The sequence below is a fragment of the Alnus glutinosa genome, chromosome 1, assembly GCF_958979055.1.
Source record: "Alnus glutinosa chromosome 1, dhAlnGlut1.1, whole genome shotgun sequence".
In the NCBI taxonomy this organism is placed as follows: domain Eukaryota; kingdom Viridiplantae; phylum Streptophyta; class Magnoliopsida; order Fagales; family Betulaceae; genus Alnus; species Alnus glutinosa.
This window is the reverse complement of record NC_084886.1, coordinates 18159693-18184221: the sequence shown is the minus strand read 5'-3', so window position 1 is coordinate 18184221 and position 24529 is coordinate 18159693. Positions and strand designations below refer to the sequence as shown.

At 37.9% G+C, this 24529-nt stretch overlaps 4 protein-coding genes and 1 pseudogene across 4 annotated transcripts; 4 read left to right on the top strand and 1 right to left on the bottom strand.

Moving 5' to 3' along the window:
- The first annotated feature begins 2317 nt into the window (after nt 1–2317).
- On the top strand, nt 2318–3307 carry LOC133881503 (2-alkenal reductase (NADP(+)-dependent)-like; annotated as a pseudogene).
- Nucleotides 3308–9505: 6198 nt separating this feature from the next.
- On the top strand, nt 9506–11295 carry LOC133875802 (2-alkenal reductase (NADP(+)-dependent)-like). Its single transcript, XM_062314039.1, has 5 exons — nt 9506–9906; nt 10014–10194; nt 10301–10467; nt 10567–10649; nt 10737–11295. Exons 1-5 carry the CDS (start codon nt 9670–9672, stop codon nt 11113–11115), a joined length of 1047 nt encoding a protein of 348 aa, XP_062170023.1. The 5' UTR covers nt 9506–9669; the 3' UTR covers nt 11116–11295.
- A 219-nt stretch (nt 11296–11514) lies between these two features.
- Nucleotides 11515–12635, bottom strand: LOC133881411 (uncharacterized). The gene is made up of 2 exons (XM_062320373.1): nt 12621–12635; nt 11515–11886 (listed from the first exon to the last, which is right to left on the bottom strand). Exons 1-2 carry the CDS (start codon nt 12633–12635, stop codon nt 11515–11517), a joined length of 387 nt encoding a protein of 128 aa, XP_062176357.1.
- Nucleotides 12636–14044: 1409 nt separating this feature from the next.
- On the top strand, nt 14045–16912 carry LOC133858624 (2-alkenal reductase (NADP(+)-dependent)-like). Its single transcript, XM_062294096.1, has 5 exons — nt 14045–14535; nt 14676–14853; nt 15314–15480; nt 16012–16094; nt 16280–16912. The coding sequence occupies exons 1-5, from the start codon at nt 14296–14298 to the stop codon at nt 16656–16658; spliced, it is 1047 nt and encodes a 348-aa protein (XP_062150080.1). The 5' UTR covers nt 14045–14295; the 3' UTR covers nt 16659–16912.
- Nucleotides 16913–20554: 3642 nt separating this feature from the next.
- On the top strand, nt 20555–22987 carry LOC133875790 (chitinase-like protein 1). Its single transcript, XM_062314030.1, has 3 exons — nt 20555–21032; nt 21705–21864; nt 22285–22987. Exons 1-3 carry the CDS (start codon nt 20642–20644, stop codon nt 22700–22702), a joined length of 969 nt encoding a protein of 322 aa, XP_062170014.1. The 5' UTR covers nt 20555–20641; the 3' UTR covers nt 22703–22987.
- The last annotated feature ends 1542 nt before the right edge of the window (nt 22988–24529 follow it).

Below are 24529 nucleotides of genomic sequence, written 5' to 3'. Positions count from 1 at the left end.
GACCATAGTATGAAAGGACTGAAACACACTCAGTACGTCAGATTTATTTTCAGTAAATACAGCCAAGTCATACGAGTACAATCATCAATAAATATGACAAACCACCGAATACCAGAAACTATAGAAACTGGGGAAAGACCCCAAACATCAGAATGAATCAACGCAAACGGAACATGACTTTTATTCATACTCAAATGGTAAGTAGTTCGATGGCTCTTAGCAAGAATACATGTGTCACATGTGAGGTCAATCATTGACTTATTGGTAAATAAACTAGGAAACAAATACTTCATATAACCAAAGGATGGGTACCCTAACCGACGATGCCACATCCAAATCTGCCTTTCTTTATTGTCAACAGGATGATGCACGTGGTATACCCGGCCCATGCTGAAGTCATCCACGTAGTATAGCCCCCCCCCCCCTCCCCCGTTTAGCACCACGCCCAATTATCTCCTTGGTAAAAATATCATGTAGTAAACAAAAGGTAGAGTACATAAGTACAACACGATTCAGAGCCGCAGTAACCTGGCCCACAGATAATAACTTGTGTGATAGAGAGGGAACAAGCAAGCAGTGGGTTAATGATAAAGTAGGGGAAAGGTTGACTGTGCCCACCCTTGTAACCCGGGAAAGAACCCCATTTGCATTTGCAACACACGTTCGCTGGGGTTGAGATTATTGAGCAAAATCTTTGTCATCAAAAGTCATATGGTCGGATGCCCCTGAGTCAACCACCCATGATCTCCTGTTCTCACCTTGAGAGGAGCTGCATGGAGCACTGCCAAGGTTACCTGAATCCGTGGGTGGTGTAGCTTCTTTGGAGGTCTCGGCAGGGGAAGAGAGGGAGAGATGCGGTGCCTCTGCAGTAGCTACCGCAGCATGGCCATTCCCAACATTGGATCCCGGAGTATCATGACGTTTTCGAGCCTGGAGTTCATTCCACCAGTCAGGATACCCGTGGAGTTTAAAGCACTTGTCTCGTGTATGCTTCAGATTGCCGCAGTGTGAGCACTTGAGCCCATCAGAGGAAGAATATGGTTGGGACACAGGGCCGGGTTTCCCATTGCCGAGAGACAGCGTCTTGGTTGAAGAGGATTGTCCGGGTCTAAAGCTTTTTGAAGCGAGGACTACTCTTGGGTTGTCGATGGAGTCACCAGATATCATCACTACCTGTCGGACAACTTCCCGGCGGACATGAGCATACGCCTGCTCAACGGTTGGAAACGGCTTCATCTACAGAATATCCCCGTGAATGTTGTCCAGCTGACCATCTAAGCCATCCAAAAAAATATACACCCGGTCTTCTTGAATCATGGTATTGTAGTGCTGAATATCAGCCACACACTCCATCGGGTTTGGGCGGCAGAAATTGATCTCACGCCATAAACCCTGTAGATCAGTAAAGTATTTTTCCAGTGAGCCACCTGCTTGCTTCAGACGGGTCACACGTCTCCGGAGGTCATATACTTGAGAGGTATCACTACCATCAAAGTATGTTGTCGCAATGGAGTCCCACACCAATTTTGCCGTTGGAAACCTGATGAAATTCCCGATCAGTGATGGATCCATTGAGTTTATAAGCCAGCCTTTGACAATGGCATTGTCTGTGCGCCATTTTCGAAAGGATGGGTTCGTTTGTGGAGGTTGATGGATGTCGCCAATGATGTAGCCTAGCTTGTCCTTGCCCGAGATATACATCTCAACCACCTGGGACCATAGAGCATAATTGGAGCCATCCAACTTGATGCCGATAGGAGCTGCTGTATTGTCGGTCATTTGGGTTGGGGTTGAAGCTTTGGTCAAAGCTTCGTTCATTCAAGTGGTGAGTTCGGTGAGGATTGATGTTTGAGGTTCATTGGTTTGGTTAGAGGTGCTCATTATTTCGGGTACGTCAGAAACAGAGGAATTGGAGTAATGGTTATGGAGAAGAAATCGGCAGCGGCAGGTTCATGGATTGGGAGTAGGGTTGGATTAGAACACGCTTTGATACCATGTTAGAATTCATAGGATAGAAACTTCACTATTTCTCATATATCTCTTTGATACAACTCGAGACATGTATATATAACCTAACAGCTTCCTATATTAAGCTATACTACAAACATGGAAAGAATAAAGGATTGCAGGGATCAATCCTTATATGTAAAGTATCGATCCTTATATGTAAAGATCTTTCCATGACAACTCACGCCAACAATACATGCATGATTGTTCTAAGAGGTTCTTCACCAAAGATCAAACAAATATCAAATATCTCTTTCTTTTTTCAATTTATCTCCCATAGTATTCTTGAAGAGAAGAAGAGAGCTCAGCAATGGCAAGAGTTGGAGACAAAGTGAGCAACAAACAGGTGATATTCAAAGACTACGTCACCGGTTTTCCCAAGGAATCGGACATGTACCTGACCACTGCTTCTATAAAGTTGGAGGTTCCTCAAGGCTCAAAGGCAGTTTTAGTGAAGAACCATTACTTGTCCTGCGATCCTACCATGTTATTCTCCATGAGGGATGTTGAACGTCTTGATGGGCACGAATACTACACTCCTGGCTCTGTAAGTCAATCTAAACAAATCCCATTTAGCTTGCATTTTTGGTTTGCAATGGTCTGCTCGCACACAAACTGATATAGATTCACCATTTTGGTGAAAACATGCAGCCAATATTCGGGTATGGCGTGGGTAAAGTTTTGTATTCCGGGCATCCAGAGTTTAAGGCAGGGGACTTAGTTTGGGGGATGACAGGTTGGGAAGAGTACAGCCTAATCACCAAAACTGAAGGCCTCATTAAAGTCAAGCACATTAATGATGTACCTCTTTCCTACTATACTGGAATACTCGGTACGCTCGTTTGATCAAGTTTAAAAAATATTGAAAATATTTTGTGTGCGACACGAGCTGATGACTGATGTGCATGTGCGAATCTATGGATTGTTTTCCCCATAGGTATGCCGGGCATGACTGCGTATGCGGGGTTCTACGAGGTTGCCACTCCTAAGAAAGGAGAATATGTCTTCGTTGCAGCAGCATATGGGGCAGTTGGTCAACTTATTGCACAATTCGCGAAGTTGACGGGTTGCTATGTTGTTTGGAAGCGCCGGAAGCAAAGAAAAGGTATATATATATGGTGCTCAATGATTGCAATTTGAAATGTATCATACAAGTGCCTATTCTTCAAATAATGAAATCTCATCTTTTCTTCTAAAATATTAGGTGGATCTATTGAAGAATAAGCTTGGGTTCGATGAGGCTTTCAATTACAAGGAAGAGCTTGATTTGAATGCAGCTTCGAAAAGGTCTGTATTATAACACATTTCAAGCAGTAATTAAAGAAATTACTATAGCTTGATCATAAAAAGCCCAAAGAAGGGTTTATCTGTTTGGTTTTGATTTTGGTATTACTTTTCTTGCTTCATAAAACTTGTTATGATTTTGGTCTCATCTCATCCTTGCTCCCAAACTTGTCTCCGTAAATTATAATGTAAATTCTGTTTCCTTGAGAGTTCAAAAAACAAACAGAAGGGAGCTGAATAGAAACTATTTTTACCTCTTTTTTTTTTTTTTTTTTACCAAATCTTGAGATTGTATATTAATATTGTCATGGGGATGTGCAATTACCAAAATGTGATGGACTTCTTTTACTTTTTTTGGGGAGGGATGGGGATGGGGGATCTCATAGACTTCTTTCCATTTTCTTGGCCTTGGTGTGAATTGTGTATGCATACAAGACTCTTGTCTTGTTGGTGGGGACTATAGGATTTAGAAAAATGGGTTAAAATTTCCTTTTCCTGCTTTAAAAAATAAAGGGAAAAATATAAAATTAGCCAATGTCATTGTACTTATTTATAATAAGCTTTTTAAGGTTTAAAAAAAAATGAGAAATGCTTCCTTTCTTCCTATAGTCCTTTCGTTTCTTTCACTTTTCGAAATAGGAGCAAATATGAATTGAAGGGTCCATGGTTGGCCACCACCAAGTAAAAAATGTATTGAACAATCACGAAGAAAAAGGACTTATAAGGCCGAGATAAAAAAAAACTTCCTTTGTAAACAAAATTGTAAAAATCAAACAACAACAAAAAAAAAAAGATTTGGGAGATTTTAGAAAATAAAATATGAAAGAGCAAAGAAAGAACGTGATTTTAGAAAGCGAAGATGAGAAAAGGAGTAGGCAGAGATTTAGTGAGAATAGTTTTTAAAAAAAGTTAAGTTAATTTAATTTGAAGTTATTAAATTAGGGTTGAAGTGCCCCGACTCCACTACGTACCTATGTTTCATCTTTGTGTTTTTTCCTATAATCCCCTAAAATTGACCAATTTTATCTCTGCCTTCTAGTGTTTAAACTTTTCCATTTTTTTTTTTTTAACGTTTCCCATAAAATTGACCGAGAACAACATTAACTTTTATCTTGTAAACTGAGCTTCCTTTGTCATTGAAATGTTCAAATTTTAAAACTTAGTATGAAGTCTAATAAATTTAGTATGTTCATTTGTTACTATTTTGTATTCTACGTAGAGAAAAAGATGGACAAGACTTCGATGACAAAGTCTAGGAGTACGAGGGAATACAGAGATGGGTGTAGATCGTTTGTTGACTTCGCAGTTAGTAACTGTCGGATCCCCAATGGAAATATTTACTGTCCTTGTAAGTCGTCAAGCGTGACACAAGGAATGATACGCTGGACACATGATCGATGACGTGTATGCCCAAATGCTCGGCAATAAGCTGGAGTATGCAGGTTGGGCCAAATATTTGGCTTATGCGGGGGTCCATACGCACATACCATATACTCTCACAACCACGATCACAGAATCAAGGGCAACCCATCTTCTCGCAAGAAATGGCCACTGCTGAGATCGAGAAAGCACTTGAGAGTGAGCGAGCCCTACACAAGGCACAAATGGATGAGGTGTTGGCAGCACAGTCTCAGATTATGTCCCGTTTTAGCCAAATAGAGTCATTATAGTGCCAGCCATTATCCGTGCCTGGAGTCTCTAATGATAATCGTCTGTTGATAGCGGATCGGGTAATAATTATTGTTTTTTTTTTCTTAGTATGGTTACGTTTGTTTAAATTCACGTGTTACTCAATGCTTAGGACTTGATATGAGTCGATCATATTGTTTGTTAATTATGTTTGTTTTATTACTCGCAGCTGCTGCGGAAAATGTTGTGCAGTTACCCGATCATGAAAATCTTGCTGACAACTAATATTGGGTAACATTTAGAGTTATTTTGTTCCTTTATTGTAATCTATATAATTTGTTATGAACCACTTGACAGAAAGTGATTGTATAGTTTGTTTGTTGAAACTTTTGTTTTAATTGTTATGAATATATATATATATATATATATATATATATATATATATATATATATATATATATATATATATATATATATATATATATATATATATATATATATGTTTGTGAATGTTGATCTTTGATTAAAATGCAAATTTTGTGATTATGTTGATCATGGATATAGGGAAATGTAATAGATTGTAGAAACTTTGGTTTTTATTTTTTAATAGTTATGATAGTTGATTATCGATAAAAATGTAGGCTTGTTGTGATTATGTTGATCATAGATTGATGAAAATGTAATAGAATGGATTGGAGAATGCAGACTCTTTAATAGATGGATTGTAGCATTTTTTTCAAAAAAAAATTACCTTAATTAATGGCTTGTCACTGGATGACACGCCACTATATAGTGGCGTGTCGTTCTGACACGTCACTAATTAATGGGGTGTCAATAAGTGACACGTCACTAAATTCAAATTACTAACTCCCTGATTATTGACTTTCTAGAAATACCACTAATCAAAGATTACTAAACAATAGTGTCCTTTCAGACATCTTGAAAGGTCACTAAAACTCAGTGACAAAAGTCAAAGTTTTTTGCAGTGTCCGTTGTGCGCCTTCCCCATCCCCAAAGTGGGAGCCTTTGCCCCGTTCCCCTTTCTAATCCTATTATCAATGCTGCTAATTATAATTTGGCCGCTAATAATACGGTCCTAATGAGATTGTGATTGACGTAACAGTACCACATGAACTATCACGTCGTGTCAAAATTTTAATGGTGCACGAGTGCAAATTAATGGTAATCAATTAGGACAAAGTGTAATTAACCAAAAAGAAAAATTGTCAAAAAGATAAACTTTATTTCCACCGTTAATTGGATCTATATGTTCAATTTGTCTTATTCGTGTAAAATTGTCCCACCTACCTCGCCCTCGTGAGCTCTGACACCTCTACCAACTGTACAAATCTTCTACGACTTCTCAACTTTGTCTCACCGTCACCGGCGGCTGTGCCAATCATATATTGTTCTTTTTGACGATTTCCCGGTGATGAGATAATATGCCATTTCTATATTCCCGACAAGCTTTCCTGTTTAAAGTTAACAATGGATCTTAATAATTAACTGCGAAACCCCATCATCTAAGACCTAATGATTACTGTCTACTGACAAATGACCACCCACTTATTAACAAATTATGTAAATTCTCTTTAAGGTTGCTTAATTACTGATTAAAATTAGTTTACTAAATTGGTTAAATGTAGTATTGGAGAATAGACGAATATATAAATAAGGTAAATTATGGTTTTCAAATTTCAATCATAAACAATAAAGGTTTGTTGTCATAAACTTAAAATTTAAGTCATCAACTTTTTTATTATACGCCTTCGACCCTTAAAAAAATTTAAAACGTTGAATTGTTGTGAGTGGTCAGCCACCCATAGCACAACCTGAGGATGGTCTGCAACCCTCAAAATCTTTCGGAGGTAGCTACATCACCCCCAGGTTTTTTTGAGGGTGGCCAACCACCCACAACAATTAAAAGTTTTTTCGCTTGTTTTTTCTTTTAAAAAAAAAAAAAAAAATTGTTTCAAAAAAATATAAAATTATGTGAGATTTTTTTAGTAATTTTGATTCAATTCTAAGTTGCTCATATCTTCTCTTCAAAAAAAAAGAATAGGTCATATCGTTTGTCACCAAAACTAAAGAATATGAATAAGTATTTCATTCTACATTCCTTCATTTTTGGTGATAACTTTCTTTTTTTCTTAATAAAATACCCCTTTCATGAACCAAACAAGGCTGGTACTCTACTAGACTACAAGTCTACTACCATGTCAATTTTTTTTAAAAAAAAAAAGATGTGGCCCTCACAACACGAACATAGGCTGCACTGAAACTTTACAAACAATAAAAAATAAAAATAAACGTTCCTTCAATTCTCTCTAACACAGCTACAAACTGTAATCAAAGCACGCACAGTGCACAACAGAAAGGAGCAAAATTTGCTTTTTCAACCGCTCTCAAATTTCTCTCGATTTCACTCATACCCAAAAAAGAAGAAGAAGAGAACATTAATTTGTGATTGTGAAAATACCGAGAGGTGAGAGAATTGAGATTATGATAAAAGCATTGGAAAGACAACGATATGTCGTTTTGTCAATCTTTCAACATATCGATCCACTGTTAGCCGTTTACGCACCACGACATCAATGGACTGGGAGTTCTCTGCTCTGGCTTTAGACCCTAATATGATTTATGCTTTGAAATTTAGAGTTTTTTTTTGAAAGAAATAGCAGCCGGTCAATAAGAGAAGGAGAAGAAGGTCTGAAGGTGGGAATGGCCAAGTAGGGATTGAGAGCTGAGAAGAGAAAGGCACCATTTTTTTTTTTTAATTTTTTTTTATTATTATTTTTTGCTGTCTTTGTGTTTCATTTTTTTTTTCGTGAGGCGTGATGATTGTGAAAACAGAGAGTGAAAATCTAAAAGATAAAAAGATAAGGTCAAATAATCAAAGAGTAAAAGAGATAAAGAAAGAATTGAAACTTTAAAGAAAAGAAAAAAATAATATGACTAGGTCTTCTCTTACGGTCTAAGCTAGGGTGTGAGGTGAGGAGATTTTTAGCCTTTTTTTTATTCCGTCATTAGTCTTTTATTCATAGATAGAATAGAACTCTCAAGAAGCTTGCTTTTTTCTTTTTCCTTTTTTTAAACAAAATAATTAGAGCTACCATGCATTAATTTGAAGAGACCCAAAGACAAATATAGTGAATAAAGACACATCGACACCCTACACACTAAGCCAAAAAAATCTAACTTGAATGCTGCTTGTAAATAAACAAATATTATAAAGACATATGTTTGAGCCACTCTTTAACAATAAAGCACCCCTAACAAAGAAAAGATGATTGATCTAGCTAATAAACCATAAAAAGTCTAGTAAAATCTGCAAATTTTACAGACATACTTTAAAAAACTACTCTAAAAAAACAGAGAAAAAAACTACAGAAAGCACCTAACACAAGTCGGCGTCGAAAGAGAAATTGTGCGTGTCTTGCAAGAACCGGCGGAAAAACATAGATCTGGCCTCAAAAGTAGATATAGAAGAAGAAAGCTTAGCCAAACTTTCGTCGGCGACACAAACGAAGGGGCCGCTTCCCTACAAGAAGTCTTGCATTAACCTTCTTGCCTAAAGAAACCAAAAACAAGAAAAACACAAAGCTCCATAGCCTTAGAAGGATTAGGAGAACAAAAGCTCCATATCCCTAGAAAAATTAGGAGAACAAAAGCTCTACTGGATCTAAGTCAGAGGGAAAACAAAAAAACCTCCATAGCCCTAGAAGGACCAGGAGGGAAGCACCATTGGCCAAGCCTCCCTCCTCCTCGAACACCTATCTTCTTTCTTCTTTCTTTTTTCTCTCTCTAAGGCCAGCTTGATATCTCAAGAAGCTTGCTTAAAACCTAGAAGCTTACAAAGAAAAGACCAAGTCATATATTTATATATATATATATTCTTTTCTATTCGATCTTTAGTCTTTAATTGATAATCAAGAAGCTTAGAACTTAGAAGAATTCAAAACAAAATTAAAAAATAAAAATGGGGCCGGCCGTTGGATTCGAATCTGAGAATTATGTTGTTAATGATAATTTATGAAGAAAGAGTTCGATATTTTTTTTTTTTTTTTTTAATTATGGCAACCGAATATAATTTAGAAGTTCAAAGATAATTGTTATGTACGGATAATGTAAGAGAAAGAAGGTGTTGATGGAAAATTTAGACTAAACAAGTTCATCGTACAAAGATTAAAAGTAATATCTTGTTCAAATATAGATTCGTCTATAATGATCATCACAAGTTCAATTATAATAAATTCATTATTCATTCAACAAAAAGTCTCCATAAAAAACAAACTTATTTTGGCTAATATTGATTTTGTCCAAACTGCCCAAAACTCAGCGCGCAGCCTCATGTTTCGGGTGTAGAGTGCCTCGTGTTAAGCTTTTACTGGTTGGAGCCACTGTTCTTCACAACTTCAAAGGACAGAGAGAGAGAGAGAGAGAGGTAGAGGATCAGATGACCTGATCTGCGTAAGCAGTTACGTGAGGAATACTGCTTTAATTTGCTGCGGCACGTAAGCAGACATATATGAAAATCAATTTGAGATATTCGATATTGAATTGAACTTTGCTGTGTATGTCTGTCAATCTGTGTCAATTAATTAATTTCCTTGTGATGTATGTATCTATATATACATGCATGATTGTTCCATGAGGCTCTTCACCAAAGATCAAACCAATATCAAATATCTCATTCTTTCTTCAAATAGTCTCCCATAGAATTCTTGAAGAGGAGAGGAGAGTTCCGCAATGGCGAGAGTTGGAGACGAAGTGAGCAACAAGCAGGTGATATTCAGGGACTACGTCGCCGGTTTTCCCAAGGAATCGGACATGTACCTGACCACTGCTACCATAAAGTTGAAGGTTCCTCAAGGCTCAAAGGCAGTTTTGGTGAAGAACGTCTACTTGTCCTGCGATCCTCTCATGCAATTCTTCATGAGGGATGTTGAAGGTCCTGACGGGTACAATTACTACACCCCTGGCTCTGTAAGTCAATCTAAAAAAATCCCATTTAGCTTGCATTTTTGGTTTGCAATGGTCTGCTAGCACACAAACTGATATATATTCTTACCATTTTTGGCGAAAACTTGCAGCCAATATTCGGTTATGGCGTGGGTAAAGTTTTGGATTCCGGGCATCCAGAGTTTAAGGCAGGGGACTTGGTTTGGGGGATGACAGGATGGGAAGAGTACAGCCTAATCACCAAAACTGAAGGCCTCATTAAAATCAAGCACACTGATGATGTACCACTTTCTTACTATACTGGAATCCTCGGTAAGCTCGTTTGATCAAGTTTAGAATATATTGAAAATAATTTTTTGTGCGACACGAGCTCATGACTGATGTACATGTGCGAATCTATGGATTCTTTTCCCCATAGGTATGGCGGGCATGACTGCGTATGCTGGGTTCTACGAGGTTGCCGCTCCTAAGAAAGGAGAATATGTCTTCATTTCAGCAGCATCTGGGGCAGTTGGTCAACTTATTGGACAATTCGCGAAGTTGACGGGTTGCTATGTTGTTGGAAGCGCCGGAAGCAAAGAAAAGGTATATATATATGGTGCTCAATGATTGCAATTTGAAATGTATCATACAAGTGCCTATTCTTCAAATAATGAAATCTAATCTTTTCTTCTAAAATATTAGGTGGATCTATTGAAGAATAAGCTTGGGTTCGATGAGGCTTTCAATTACAAGGAAGAGCATGATTTGAATGCAGCTTTGAAAAGGTCTGTATTATAACACATTTCAAGCAGTAATTAAAGAAAAATGATCGTGCAATATTAATACTAAATTTTGTTTGTGATCACGAGCAGGTGTTTCCCTCATGGCATTGACGTTTACTTTGAGCATGTTGGGGGCAAATTGCTTGACGCGGTGCTTCTCAACATGAGGCACTATGGCCGCATTGCTGTGTGTGGAATGATCTCACAGTACAACCTTCACGAGCCCGAAGGCATAAAAAATTTGATGGAAATTGGATTTAAGTGGATCCGCATGCAGGGATACACGCATCGCAATTACTATCACCTGTATCCCAAGTTCTTGGACCTTGTTCTGCCGTACATCAGACAAAAGAAGATAGTGTATGTGGAAGACATAGCTCAAGGCCTTGAGAGTGGTCCGGCTGCCCTGGTTGGACTTTTCACTGGTCGCAACTTTGGAAAACAACTGGTTGCGGTTGCTCCTGAATGATGCAACCATCCATTAATGTACTATATATGTTCATGATCATAGTCATGCCTAGCTATAAGGAAAGCTTTGTACCATATATATATATGTACGTCTATATATACGTACATATGAATAAGATGTCTTATGCTTAATAAATAATTTGGCGTTTGCATGCGTATATATGCATGCAATTTAACTCAATATATAGTTTCATGTTCGGATAAGAAAATGCCCCAATTAATGAGAATATTTCTTTTTGTTTTAGATGAGCTTCTATCGTGGACAATTGGAAGAACTTGCTTGGATTGGAACCTCTTCCTTAATTAATGTTTGTGAGAGAGAGAGAGAGTGACTTGCATTGACTTGTCTAGCTAACATTTTTTTGCCTTGAGATCGATCTTCCTCCTTTTGGTAGTTCCCTTAATTATGTAGCTCCTCGAAGCTACAACTACAAGGCAGCGTATTTTCAATAGGAGGAGCCTTTCGCGGACCCTGACTCGTAGGCCTGCCCTCCCCAAATGAAGTAAACATATCATCCCCAAATGAACTACTCCTTATTAATTCCACTACCACTGCTTCCCATTCCTCCAAGTGGCCGGGCTCGAAAAACTCAGAGAAAATGTCATCTGCATTTCTGGGGTTGAACCTGAAAACTGTTGGGCCATCCCCAGTTTGGAAGAAGGAGGCCCCACCAGGTCCCCCAGCATCAGGTTGAGGTGGTGGCACTTGGCCTTTGAGCCCTTCTTCACCATATTGATCGTAGATTGCTCTCTTTTGGGAATCGCTTAGAACCTACCTTAAACCAAGATATAATATGTGACTAAAAAGTGAAGCTTAATTATAAAACAAAACAAAGAAGGAAATAATAAATGGGCAAATGTAAAGCCCAGAAAAAGGCTAAAATCTATAATACCCAGAAAAGGTTTAAGGGGCACCAAGAAAGAGCGAGAAATGAGATATATGTATAAATAGAAAATCGTTAATTTTGACAGTAAAGTGCTGACAAAGAAACCAATATAAAATTTGAGTAAAACTTAAGGACCTTATTCTTAAAATTGAAAACCGAAGAACTAAATTCAAATCAAGGGTTAAATACAATTCATCTCCCCCTCTCCCGAAGTTGTTACCCATTTTCAACTTGGTTACCAAAGTTTAAAAATTTGCAATGTACCTCTCAAGTTTCCAAAATTTTCAACTTAGTTATTCCGTTTGGTTTAACCGTCAAAGCAAACAGAATTTTGACCACATGACTTTTTTATGCAAATTTATCCGTTTTACTCTCACTCCAAAACGACTTCATTTTGTCTTTTAGTCCATCACGTCATACCCAATAGATCAAAAGCCAACACATGTCCATTAAAATAAAATAAAAAAATTATAAAATCTAATAAAAATAAATAAAACAAATATATATATATATATATATATATATATATATATATATATATATATATATATATATATATATATATATATATATATTAAGAGAGAGAGAGAGAGAGAGAGAGAGAGAGAGAGAGAAATACTAAACCGGCAGCCATCTTTTTAGGAGTGGCCTAGCCACCCCCAAAGGCATTCAGGCCACCCTCGGCAACGACCTTTCGTCGCAGCCTCCGGGGGTTGGGGGTAGCCTTCGGGCCACACCTAGAGACCTTTGGGGTGGCTACCAATTAGCCACCCCTTTTTATTTTTATTTTTTTTTAAAAAAAAAAAAAAAAAAAAAAAAAAACAAATATTTTTAAAAATTTGTAATTTGCCCCTACAAAGTTTCTAAAATTTTCAGTTCATCTCCTAAAGGGCAAAACGACATCATTTTGGAGTGAGGGTAAAATGGACAAATTTGCATAAAAAGAAGTCACGTGACACCTACGTAGACAAAATTCTGTCTGGTTTGCTGGTCAACCCAGACGAAATGGCTAAATTGAAAATTTTGAAACTTGAGGGGCATATTGCAAATTTTTAAACTTTTTATAACCGAATTGAAAATGGGTGACAACTTTGGGGAGGTAAATTGTATTTAACCCTCAAATCAAATGAAAACTTAGGGGTTAAATATGATTCTTCCCAAATAATAATAAAAATAAAAATAAAAATAAAATAAAATAAAATAAAAAACTAAGAAAACTTATGTACCGCCCTCTTATCTTTTATCACTTTTGTATTTATACTCATAAACTTTAAAAAGTGTTAATTTAGTGTATCAATCTTTTTATTTTTTTCAATTTCTCCTATATATTAGAATTTTTAGTTAAATCCAAACTGAAGGGTGTCAAAATTTTTAAAATACCCCTCATTTTTTTTAAAAAAAAAAAAAAATTACAATGATTTAAGCATTGGTTAGGATTTAACGAAATTTGCAAAAATATTAATGACTGAATTTTCTAAAAAAAAAAAAAACTATTTTCTGTCTAGAAAACCTAGAGAGACAAGCTCTCCCGCAAGTGTAGATTTTCATCTCCTGCCCTCTGCTTTCTTCTCTCCTTTTCACTTTTCTAATCCTGCCATCACCGCTGCTAATGATCTTGCCGCTAGTAATCCGACGCTAATGAGATTGTGACTAACGTGACAGTACCACGTGAACTCTCACGCCATGTCAAAAATTTAGCAGTATAAGTGCAAATAAGATGGTAATCAACAAGGACAAAGTGTAATAATTAACCAAAAAGAAAAATTGTCAAAAGATGAACTTTATTTCCACCATTGGATCTATATGTTCGCACTTTGTCTTATACGTTTACACTTGTCCCACCTACCTCACCCTCGTGATCTCATCAAACGAAGTATTCAAACATACGATGAAGTTATGAGCTCTGACGCCTCTACCTGTACAAATCTTCCACGACTTCTCAACTTAATTAGTCTCACCGGCGGCTGTGGTAGTGATATATTATCCGTTTTGGCGATTTCCCGGTGATGAGATAATATGCCATTTCTATATTCCAAACAATCTTTCCTGTTTAAAGTTAACAATGGATCTAAAAAATTGCGAAACCCCATCATTTATACATTTATTTTTTAATAGATGAGACTTTATTTTTCAAATTATTTTAGTGTCCCATCTGTGTTTCTTTCATCAGGAAGAAAACTCACATACGTTTGAATATCTCATTGATGAACCTGCCTATAAAAAAAGAACCATTCGTATATATGCTGCGCTGCAAGAGGTTGTAGAAAAGAGAGAGAGAGAGAAGATTGGTAATTATGGCGGGTGATCATGATGGTGGAGAAGTGAGGAACAAACAGGTGCTGGCTAGAGACTACATAGATGGCAATCCCAAAGAATCAGACATGTACTTGAGCACTGCTACCGTGCGCCTGAAGGTACCAGAGGGCTCAAATGCAGTTCTGGTGAAGAACCTTTACTTGTCCTGCGATCCCTACATGCGAGGCATCAAGGCAAAAGTCCAAGATCGCCTTTTTTATTCCTTTGTCCCTGATTCAGTAAGCTCTGATCACTTGGGCTTCTCTTTCTATCTCTCTCTTTCTCTTTCATATATAGAATATTTTCCTTCCTTTCACTCGTAGTTGCTGCTCTTTTGCTTGGTTTAATTGACATATTATTTTGGTGGTGAAACATGCAGCCAATAGTTGGGTATGGAGTGGCGAAAGTTTTGGATTCCGGGCACCCCGAGTTCAAGAAAGGAGACTTGGTTTGGGGGGTAACCAAATGGGAAGAATACAGCCTCATCACAATGACAGAAATCCTCTTCAAAATCCAGCATACTGATGTGCCCCTTTCCTTCTATACTGGACTTCTTGGTAATTAAGTCGTTTGCTAACAATTGGATGAAGTTTTTTAGATCAATTTGGATTTCAGAAGAAAATTACTGGTTTTACTGCATAATCTTTCATAGGATTGGCATGTCTCAACCAACGAAACTCTCAATTAAAGAGTTAATGGATATATTGTTGATGAAACCAGTCTTTTGGCCACAATATGAGTAGTCTTTACACGATTGGAAACAGAGATATCATAGGGACATATTGCCAGTTTAATGATCAAGTATTTACAGCACTAAAAATTTGGACAAGTGAAGTTGAGAGTTATTTTTCCTTTTGTGTGTGTATATGCCACACTAAGATAATTGCAATCATCAAATTTAGCTGACAAGTCAAAACTTTTGCTCTGAAACCATCTTAAATCATCATTTATCTCATAACTTCAACTTGTTAATCATTTAATTAATATTCAAAAACTGCATGTTCTTTTTGTGCATAGGTATGCCTGGTATGACTGCTTATGCGGGCTTCTATGAACTTTGTTCTCCTAAGAAAGGAGAATATGTCTTTGTCTCATCAGCATTTGGCGCAGTTGGTCAGATCGTTGGGCAATTTGCTAAACTGATGGGTTGTTATGTCGTTGGAAGTGCTGGAAGCAAAGAAAAGGTATTGCCTGTAATCGGCTTCTTTTTGTGTATAATAAAAAAGAAAAAAAAAAATTGGAAAAGTACAAGCTATTCTTTGCTTGATTACTGAAACCAATAATATTTTGCTGTTCTTTGAGACACAACCTGGTCGTTTTAGTATATAATAATTGTAAATTATTTCTTTATCCCTGAATGGCATGTAATTTCTTTGCCTCTGGTTAGACATTTCACAGTAATCACAAATTCACATAAAATTTCAAAGACATTAAGCTTTAAATTACCCTTTCGGACCCAATCTCTTTTGCTGCATGCATGCCTAAACCTCTGTTTTAAAGCAGGAGATGTGAAACTTGAGGCATGTCAATAAACAATGATCACAGATGAATAATTCTATAAACTTCCCACAGACAACACTGACAGGATGGCCATTCTGGTTACTAAAATTTTTGCTTCATTTTTTTCTATCTTTTTTCTTTTGGGATATCCTTGTTGAGCAGGTCCATTGTTAACATGAAACATCAACTGATGTCCTTCTTTTGTGTTGAACAAGGTTGATCTACTAAAGAACGAGTTTGGATTCGATGAGGCTTTCAATTATAAGGAAGAGCATGACTTGGATGCAGCTCTAAAAAGGTCAGTGCACAATATGCATACAAGTAATAGATGAAATATTGCCATGCTGCATTAACTAGAGTACTCATAAATGATGACAAGGCAGCTGGTTGCATAAAATTAAGGAAATGAAAGTCAGCAGACATTAATGTTTGCCATGTATGAGTAGAACTGAGAGACATTGATGTTGTTCCAAATGGTGTTAGGTATTTCCCTCAAGGCATTGACATCTACTTTGAGAATGTTGGAGGCAAAATGCTTGATGCAGTGCTTCTCAACATGAGACTCCGCGGCCGCATTGCTACAGCCGGAATGATCTCACAGTACAATCTTGATCAGGGTGAAGGCATCAGAAATTTGTTGACGCTTGTATACAAGCGCGTCCGAATGGAAGGATTTACTGTGTATGATTACTATCACCTATTTCCCAAGTTCTTAGACCTTGTGCTGCCTTACATAAGGGAAAGGAAAATAGTGTACGCGGAAGACGTAGCTGAAGGCCTCGAGAGCGGCCCTGCAGCTCTCGTAGGAATTTTCAGTGGCCGCAATGTTGGAAAACAAGTAGTTTTTGTTGCTCCCGAGTAGGGCCGTAATCGAGCCAAACCGAACTGAGTATTGAATGTTCAAGTTTGACTCATTTAATTTTATTTCGACGATAGAAAACAAGTAGTTTTTGTTGTTCCCGAGTCCCGAGTGACCATTCAGCCTCCAATTTTGATGTCTAATACTAGCATACCACCATTATGGTGGCTCTGTTATATATGTTGAGATATATATATGTTGTAGTCTGTGTTACAAACAATTTTATTTATTTTTTTAGCCATTTTTTTTTCTTTTAATTATGGTCATCAACATACCTTGATATTCTAACGTTTTATCGCTCTAAAAAACAAAGCAGCTACTATTCACGTGTATAGAAAGAGCCAAAGAGGTTCGCCAAAGAGCATTAGTGGCATATACTTTATATGCTTCCATTACTCATCCTTTGGCACCATAAAAAAATTATGAGATTATTATTCACAAGGAAAGATTGAAGGGTTGTTATTTGGCCTCTTTACTTGAACGTGCATCTTTAAGTAAGGTAGACGCTATATTTTAATCTGAAGAAACTACGTGTCAAGAAACCTGATTTTATTGAGTTGAATATTTCAATAAGCACAAAATTAACCTTTAAGAGCATCTCCAACAGTTCTTTTAAAAGTCCCATATTAGTTAGTTTTAGCTATTATAAGCATTTTTTTAACTCCAGCAGACCCTTCAAAATAAAATTTTGTTAAAATTTGCTATAGTAAACTTTCATATATAAAAGTTAGTGTAGCACCTTGCACGATTCCACCTTGAGACGAGAGAGGTGGAGGAAAGGATAGGGATAAAAAAATAAAATAAAAAAAAATATTTAAAATAAAAAAATAAAAAATAAAAAATAAAGAGATGAATAGATGTTCTCTTAGAGTGTATAGTGAAAAGCAAGTAAAATAGGAAAAATTGTATTTTTGAGTAGGTAAAATGACCATATTTTATGGAGATGTTCTAAAGTCGACCCTCTTAGGCCATCTCTAGCAGTTGGAATTAAAATAGCTACTCAAAAAGTACCAATCTCTACTTTAACCACTGGCTATCTTAAAAACACTCCAACAATAATCTCTATTTCACTCTTCATTTTCTTAAAATATTGTTTTTTTAATCTTTTTCTTTATTTCTTACTTTTTTTCACTTCTCCCTCTCACTCTCCACTCTCCTCCAACCCCCATCCCCAACCCATCTCCGGCAGTGACGATGCAGAGATCGGATCCGACGGTGACGGCGTAGTTGATGGAGGCGTGGATTTTGGTGTGGGGGAGGAAGGCAAAGGTGTGCTGGAGGTCGAGCATCTCGCCGCGAAGCTTGTCAGGCTTGGTGTCGACGAGGATGAGCTCATCTATGGCCTCCACGTCTGCATTTACTGAGCCTTCCTTAAATCCCTCAACTTCTACCTCCACTTGCCCACCCACACCCAAGACCCAGAATCGGTGCGATCGATGGTGGCTTCTCGAGCAGCAGGCGTTGCTTCTTCTGGGCAACGAGAATGGCCCAGCGTACGTGGAGGTCGGTGGGCAGGGGCACGTAGACGGCGTCGACATCTGGATCGTCAAGGACGGCCTCGTTCGGCGCCGGAGCTTTGGGAGGATCGGTCGGATCTCGGCGTCGGCGCAGAGAGAGGAGATTGGTGCCTATTCAGAGGAGCGACATCGGCGTCGGCGTCGGAACTCGTCTTCTCCGGTGGGCGAGAGAGAGGGTGAGAGAGGAGTAAGAGAAAGAGGGAAGGAAAAAAAAAAAATAGTAGATATGTGAACAGTATTTTCATGAAGTTAGCAAAAAAGTTAGAATAGCTACTCTGCTAGAAGAGAAGAAGAAGAAAAAAAAAAAAAAAAAAAAAAAAAAAAAAAAAAAAAGAAAGAAAGAAAGAAAGAAAGAAAGAAGCCAAATTTAACTTATTGGTTAAAGTAGCTCTCCTGCTGGAGATGGCCTATGTGATTTTATAGTATTGTGAGATTTGCTCTAATTTTAGTTATTTACATTCTATTTATCTTTGTGTTTATTTTTCAAATTAATATTATTTAATATCAACAAGAACTTTTGCACCATCAAAATAATTTTACAATAATCCACATATATATATATATATATATATATATATATATATATATATATATATATATATATATATATATATTTGTTTTGGAAGGGTCCTGCCTGCTGTCGGTGTGACTTTTAAATGCATAAATATGCTAGCACCAAATAGAATACAACAAAGCTACATATTAAGGAAAAATAGAATCATTTCCCCTTTCCCTCTTTGAAAAAAAAAAAGGAAACATGAAAAATTAGTCTTTGTGATTTGCATCCTTATAATCAATCAATCCTTGTAGTTTGAATTTTATACAATAAATTCTATTTTTAATTGAAATTAATGTTACATGACCACTTAGGACATCTCAGCACTAATAATATATTGACACGTGACAATCTAAAACCACTTGCATTGATTTTGTTAAGATGTAGAGCATATGGACCAATTTTTCATTTTGGATTGATCTTTTCGGATCAAAATTCCTTACAATTATAAAAGAAATAATAGATTTTCAAATTATGAAATTTAAGTTGTTTCTAGGCGTTGAAACGATTGGAAAACATCACCTATTAAAAAGGTGGCATGTTACAATTGAAAATTGAGTATATTTTCATCAGATTTTTGTTCTTTATGTTGTAAAAAAAAATTAGGGTTAAATACCCCAGAGGTACCTGAGTTTTACGTGTTTTTAAATTTAGTACCTCAGTTTCATTTCGTATCACAGGTAGTACATGAATTTGAAAGAAAAAAGCTCTAGGTAGTACCTGTTAGATTTCTCGTCCAAATTTCAACTTCTCGCCATGTGTCAACCGCTGAGGTTGACACGTGGAACCAAAAAAAAAAAAATTAAAAATTAAAAATTAAAAAATTAAAAAAATGATTAAAATTAAAAAAATTAAAAAAAAAAAAAAAAAGAAAAAAAAAAAAGAGGGGTGGCTGAGCCACCCCCCTTGGCCACCATGGGGGTGGCCGGCCACCCCCATTTTGGCCAAGGAGGTGGCCCAGACACCCCCTTGGCCGGTCTGGCCGGTCTGGGGTGGCCGAACCACCCCATAGGGGGTGGTTCGGCCACCCCACAGTTGAAAAAAAAAAATTAAAAAAAAAAAAATTTGAAGGGTTTTGGCCCTAGGGGGTGGTTCGGCCACCCCAGACCGGCCAGACCGGCCAAGGGGGTGGCTCAGCCACCCCTCTTTTTTTTTCATTTTTTTAATTTTAAACATTTTTTTAAATTTTTTTTTTTTATGTGGTGCCACGTGTCAACTTCAGCAGTTGACACGTGGCGAGACGTTGAAATTTTCACAAGAAATCTGACAGGTACTACCTAGGGTTTTTTTCTTTCAAATTCAAGTACTACCTGTGATACGAAATGAAACTGAGGTACTAAATTTAAAAACACGTAAAACTCAAGTGCTTCTGGGGTATTTAACCCAAAAAATTAAGCAAAAAAATATCATTTGGTTTTCCGAATAAGAAGCGTTTTTACAAAAATAAAGAAAAAGCATTTTGAAAAGAAAATTATTTCTCGTTGTTTCGATTAACATGCAACATTTTAAATATATAACTTTTTGAAGCGTTTCGATACCTAGAAACAGCCAAAACGCGATAATTTAAGAATCTATCATTTTTCACTGCATATTAACAAACTCGTTTTGATATCAATTGATGGGCCCAAAAGTGGATTAGCCGAAGGCCCAACTGGAAACTTAACCTGGTTTTGTCGGTGGAAATTGGAATAGTTTGGTGGGTGAGGTTCAAGTCATTCCAGCCTGGTGATCTGTCTTAAACCCCGAACAACTTCTCCCAAAGATCCACCGTCCAATCCCGAAACTTGCAGATGATTTAAGCACTACCTTGGTCCACTCATTTCTTTAGAAAAGAAGAAGAGAAAGAGACCTTCCACCCAACACCGACTATTCTCCTTCCTTCCTTCCTTCCTGGCATTGCGAATCAACTGGTGATGGTGAAGATGGAGGGGAAGGGCATTGTGGCAATTGTGGGGTTGGTTTTGCTTGTGGTGGCGAGTGTGGTGGAATGTGATGCGGACACGGTGACGAAGGTGAAGACGGTGAGGGGAAAGAAGATGTGCGACAAGGGTTGGGAGTGCAAGGGGTGGTCCATATACTGTTGCAACGATACCATCACCGACTTCTTCCAGACGTACCAGTTCGAGAACCTCTTCTCCAAGAGGAACTCGCCCGTGGCACAGGCCGCCGGCTTCTGGGACTACCAGTCCTTCATCACCGCCGCCGCCCTCTACGAGCCCCTCGGCTTCGGGACGACCGGAGGCAAGCACATGCAGATGATGGAGATCGCCGCGTTCCTCGGCCATGTCGGCGCCAAGACCTCTTGTACGTACTTTTACTATTACTCTTACTGTTATTGTTTATTCTATTGGGGGTTTTTTGAGGGGATTTGCTTACCTGGGTGTGTGATTTGGCTTTCTGTCTCGGTGTGTGACTGTGTGCGTGTGTGTTTTTCTTAAGTTAATGGGAGGAAATTGGATGTGCAAATCCAGAGTGGGCTTTGAGGTGATTCGGTTAGCTGGGTGTTTGATTTGATTGTCTCTATCTGTCTGTGTTTGTGTGTGTTTTTTTCCTTGTAAGTACTGGGACCGTAGTCTATTGGGTTTTGAGGGGATTCGGTTACCTGGGTGTTTGATTTCATTGTCTCTTTATGTGTTTGTATTTGTTTTTCCTATTTCAGTTGGAGGAAATTGTGTTGACTTAATAGATAGAAATTTTAGAGTGGGTTTTGAGGTGATTCGGTTACCAGGGTGTTTGACTTGATTGTCTGAATGTCTGTCTGTTATGTTTGTATGTATGTGTTTTCCTTTTATTAATTGGAGGAAGTCGGTATCTACTTAATAGATAGGAAATCTTAGAATTTGATTACCTGAGTGTTTGATTTGATTGTATTGGATTGGAGGAAATGGAAGTCAGTTACTTGGGGTCTTTTTGTGTGTTGACATAATCTGATTTATGGTAAAAATGGTGAATATAACTGGGGGGTTCTATCACCAGGTGGTTATGGAGTGGCGACAGGAGGACCCTTGGCCTGGGGTCTTTGCTACAACAGGGAAATGAGTCCCAGCCAGACGTACTGCGACGACACCTACAAATACACCTACCCTTGTACTCCTGGAGCTGAATACTATGGCCGCGGTGCCTTGCCGATCTACTGGTCTGTATACGTATATTTTAGAACCCACTTCCATTTCCAGCTGTTTTATTTGTTTTCTACCTTAATCTTTTAATGTTAACTTAATTTTTATGGTTGTGAAAGATTTTAGTCAGTTGAAGAGGCAATACTGAATATGAAATGTTGATGATTGTATACTACTTGTACATAAGTTTGTTGATTGCCTTACTAAGCATCTTCACTGATGAAATGAAGCATCTTTTACTAGATAACTGGCTCATACAGTGGTTAGAATTGTTTTATAGGTCAAAGATGATGTTTCATTTCACTCATAGTTCGTAATTTGTTCTTTTTTGCCTGCCTTTTTTGCATGGATATATGGACTAACTCCTAGAAAAAGTAATAATAGTTATAATAATTGATCACATTATTAAGTATCTGGCATTGATGTTGTTACCACAGGAACTACAACTACGGTGCAACAGGAGAGGCTTTGAAAGTAGATCTGTTGAACCATCCAGAATACATTGAGCAGAATGCTACCCTTGCTTTCCAGGCTGCAATTTGGAGGTGGGTTACCCCAATCAAGAAGTCACAGCCTTCAGCCCATGATGCCTTTGTTGGCAACTGGAAGCCTACTAAGAATGACACTTTGTCTAAGCGTGTTCCTGGTTTTGGTACCACAATGAACATTCTCTACGGCGATTTCCTTTGTGGCAAGGGTGATGATGATTCTATGAACACAATCATTTCCCATTACCTATATTACCTTGACCTCATGGGACTCAGCCGAGAGCAGGCAGGTCCCAGTGAGGCGGTCTCTTGTGCCGAGCAGGCTGCATTTAACCCTACTAAATCTCCCAACACTGCGTCTTCTTGAGCTCTATTTGATGGTATTGTTGGACTGAGCCTCTTCAAGGAGAAACCATTAATAAGAGTTGGCAAAGATGGTGTTATACCCATACCAAGGTCAGTTATAATGTGTGTATTGATTTACCGCTGCCCTTTGTTATTGCTTTGTAGATTTTGAGACCCATTCGTTTCTATGGAGTATGTTCTTGTGCAATATATGTACCACCCTATGAACCATCTTGTTGTTCTGTGTTTCAATTACAAATTTGTAAAGTTAAAATATGTTCTATTTAGACATGCTTTCTCGTCCCAATTTGGTGCTACCTTTGGTAAATTTCTTTGTTTTGATTAGGACGTGTGGCTTGATTTTGGACTACAAGTATTGTGCTCAGAAGTGGTACAGGTATTAAGCTATTAAAAAAAGCATTTCAAGGGACATGTCTCTATTAAAAGCTGGTTTATAGGACATTTCCTACAAACTAATTTGTAGGAAATTTTCAACCACCTCAAAATGCATTCATTTTAGATGGTGATGTATAATTAATGACTTCCAGCAACTGAGCTAAGGATGTTTCATGGAAGGAAATGTATATTTGTTAAATCTGATGCAATCTACACGAATTACACAAAACAAACAAGCAAACTATTATGAGCACTATCATAACATAATTAGAGTGGTTATGAGCATTATTTTCAGTTTACTATAGTAGTATTTGTCAAGCTGCTAACATTGCTCTAAGGCCCACTTTCACCGTCTTTGACACCATTGTTTGATGAGAATGCAAAATACTCGTTATATGGTCCATTTATGTGCCCATTGGACCTTTAAAAAGAATGAAAAATTGAGAAGATCGTACATAATAATGCGGTAATGTGTAGAGCACATTACAAGCATGCATGGGTGGAGCCATGTGCATGCCATAGTTTTAGGTCTAAATAAAATGAAAAATTAGGGGTGGGCAAAACCCAACCCGGCCCGGCCAGCAAGACCGGTTTTTGGCTTGAAAATTGGGGGTAGAGGTCAAATTCTTGTAAAATTGTGGGGGCAGGTTGTGGATTTAGGATTTTTAAAACCCCAGGTACTCCTCCCGCCCGCCCCACACTAAACTTAAACGAACTAAAAAAAAACCCTAACCCCCCACCCCCCCTTTGCTCCTCACTTCTTTTCCTGTGCTGCTTAGCCAAGTCCCTCCTTTGTCAAAAAACCCTAAGATCCTAACCCAGTAACTATGCGCCACACCACTCACCACAACTCAAGTCATGCCTCACACTCACCCCTCTCTCGTCTCTCCTCACCAGAATCTTCTGGTCATGTTCCTCACTTCCTCTACCAAATATGAACTTGAGGGTTTCTGAGTATGAAAAAGCTCATGGTTCTGCCTCTCCGTAAGTTGCTCCAATTTAGTCATTCTCCGCTCTTCTCCAATTCAGTCCCTGCGCCGCTCTTTAGGCACACAACCCCAACGAAGTTCACATCCACAAATGGATTGACAATGCACTCCATCATCAACCTTAGATCGTTGGATATCGAAGCTTCCAGAAGCCGTTGTTGCCTCAGAAGCTCCACTCTTTCCAAAAATATGCAGAACCCAAATACAAAATGGGTATTCTTCAATTCCTCTTTTTTCAAACTATTTGTTCTTACTATTTTCTTTTTTCAAGTGTCAAGAGAGTTATGTTTTTATGTTGGTGGTGGTGTAGTTGTGTTTGTGTTTGTGTTGGTTGTGGTATTTGTGTTTATGTTGCAGCTAGTAGCCGGTTAAGGAAAGAGTGGGTTGTGCAGAATACTCACCCAATCCGCCCCGCCCCTACCCAAGACCCCCGGATACAACACATTTTTGCCGAGCCACGGGTA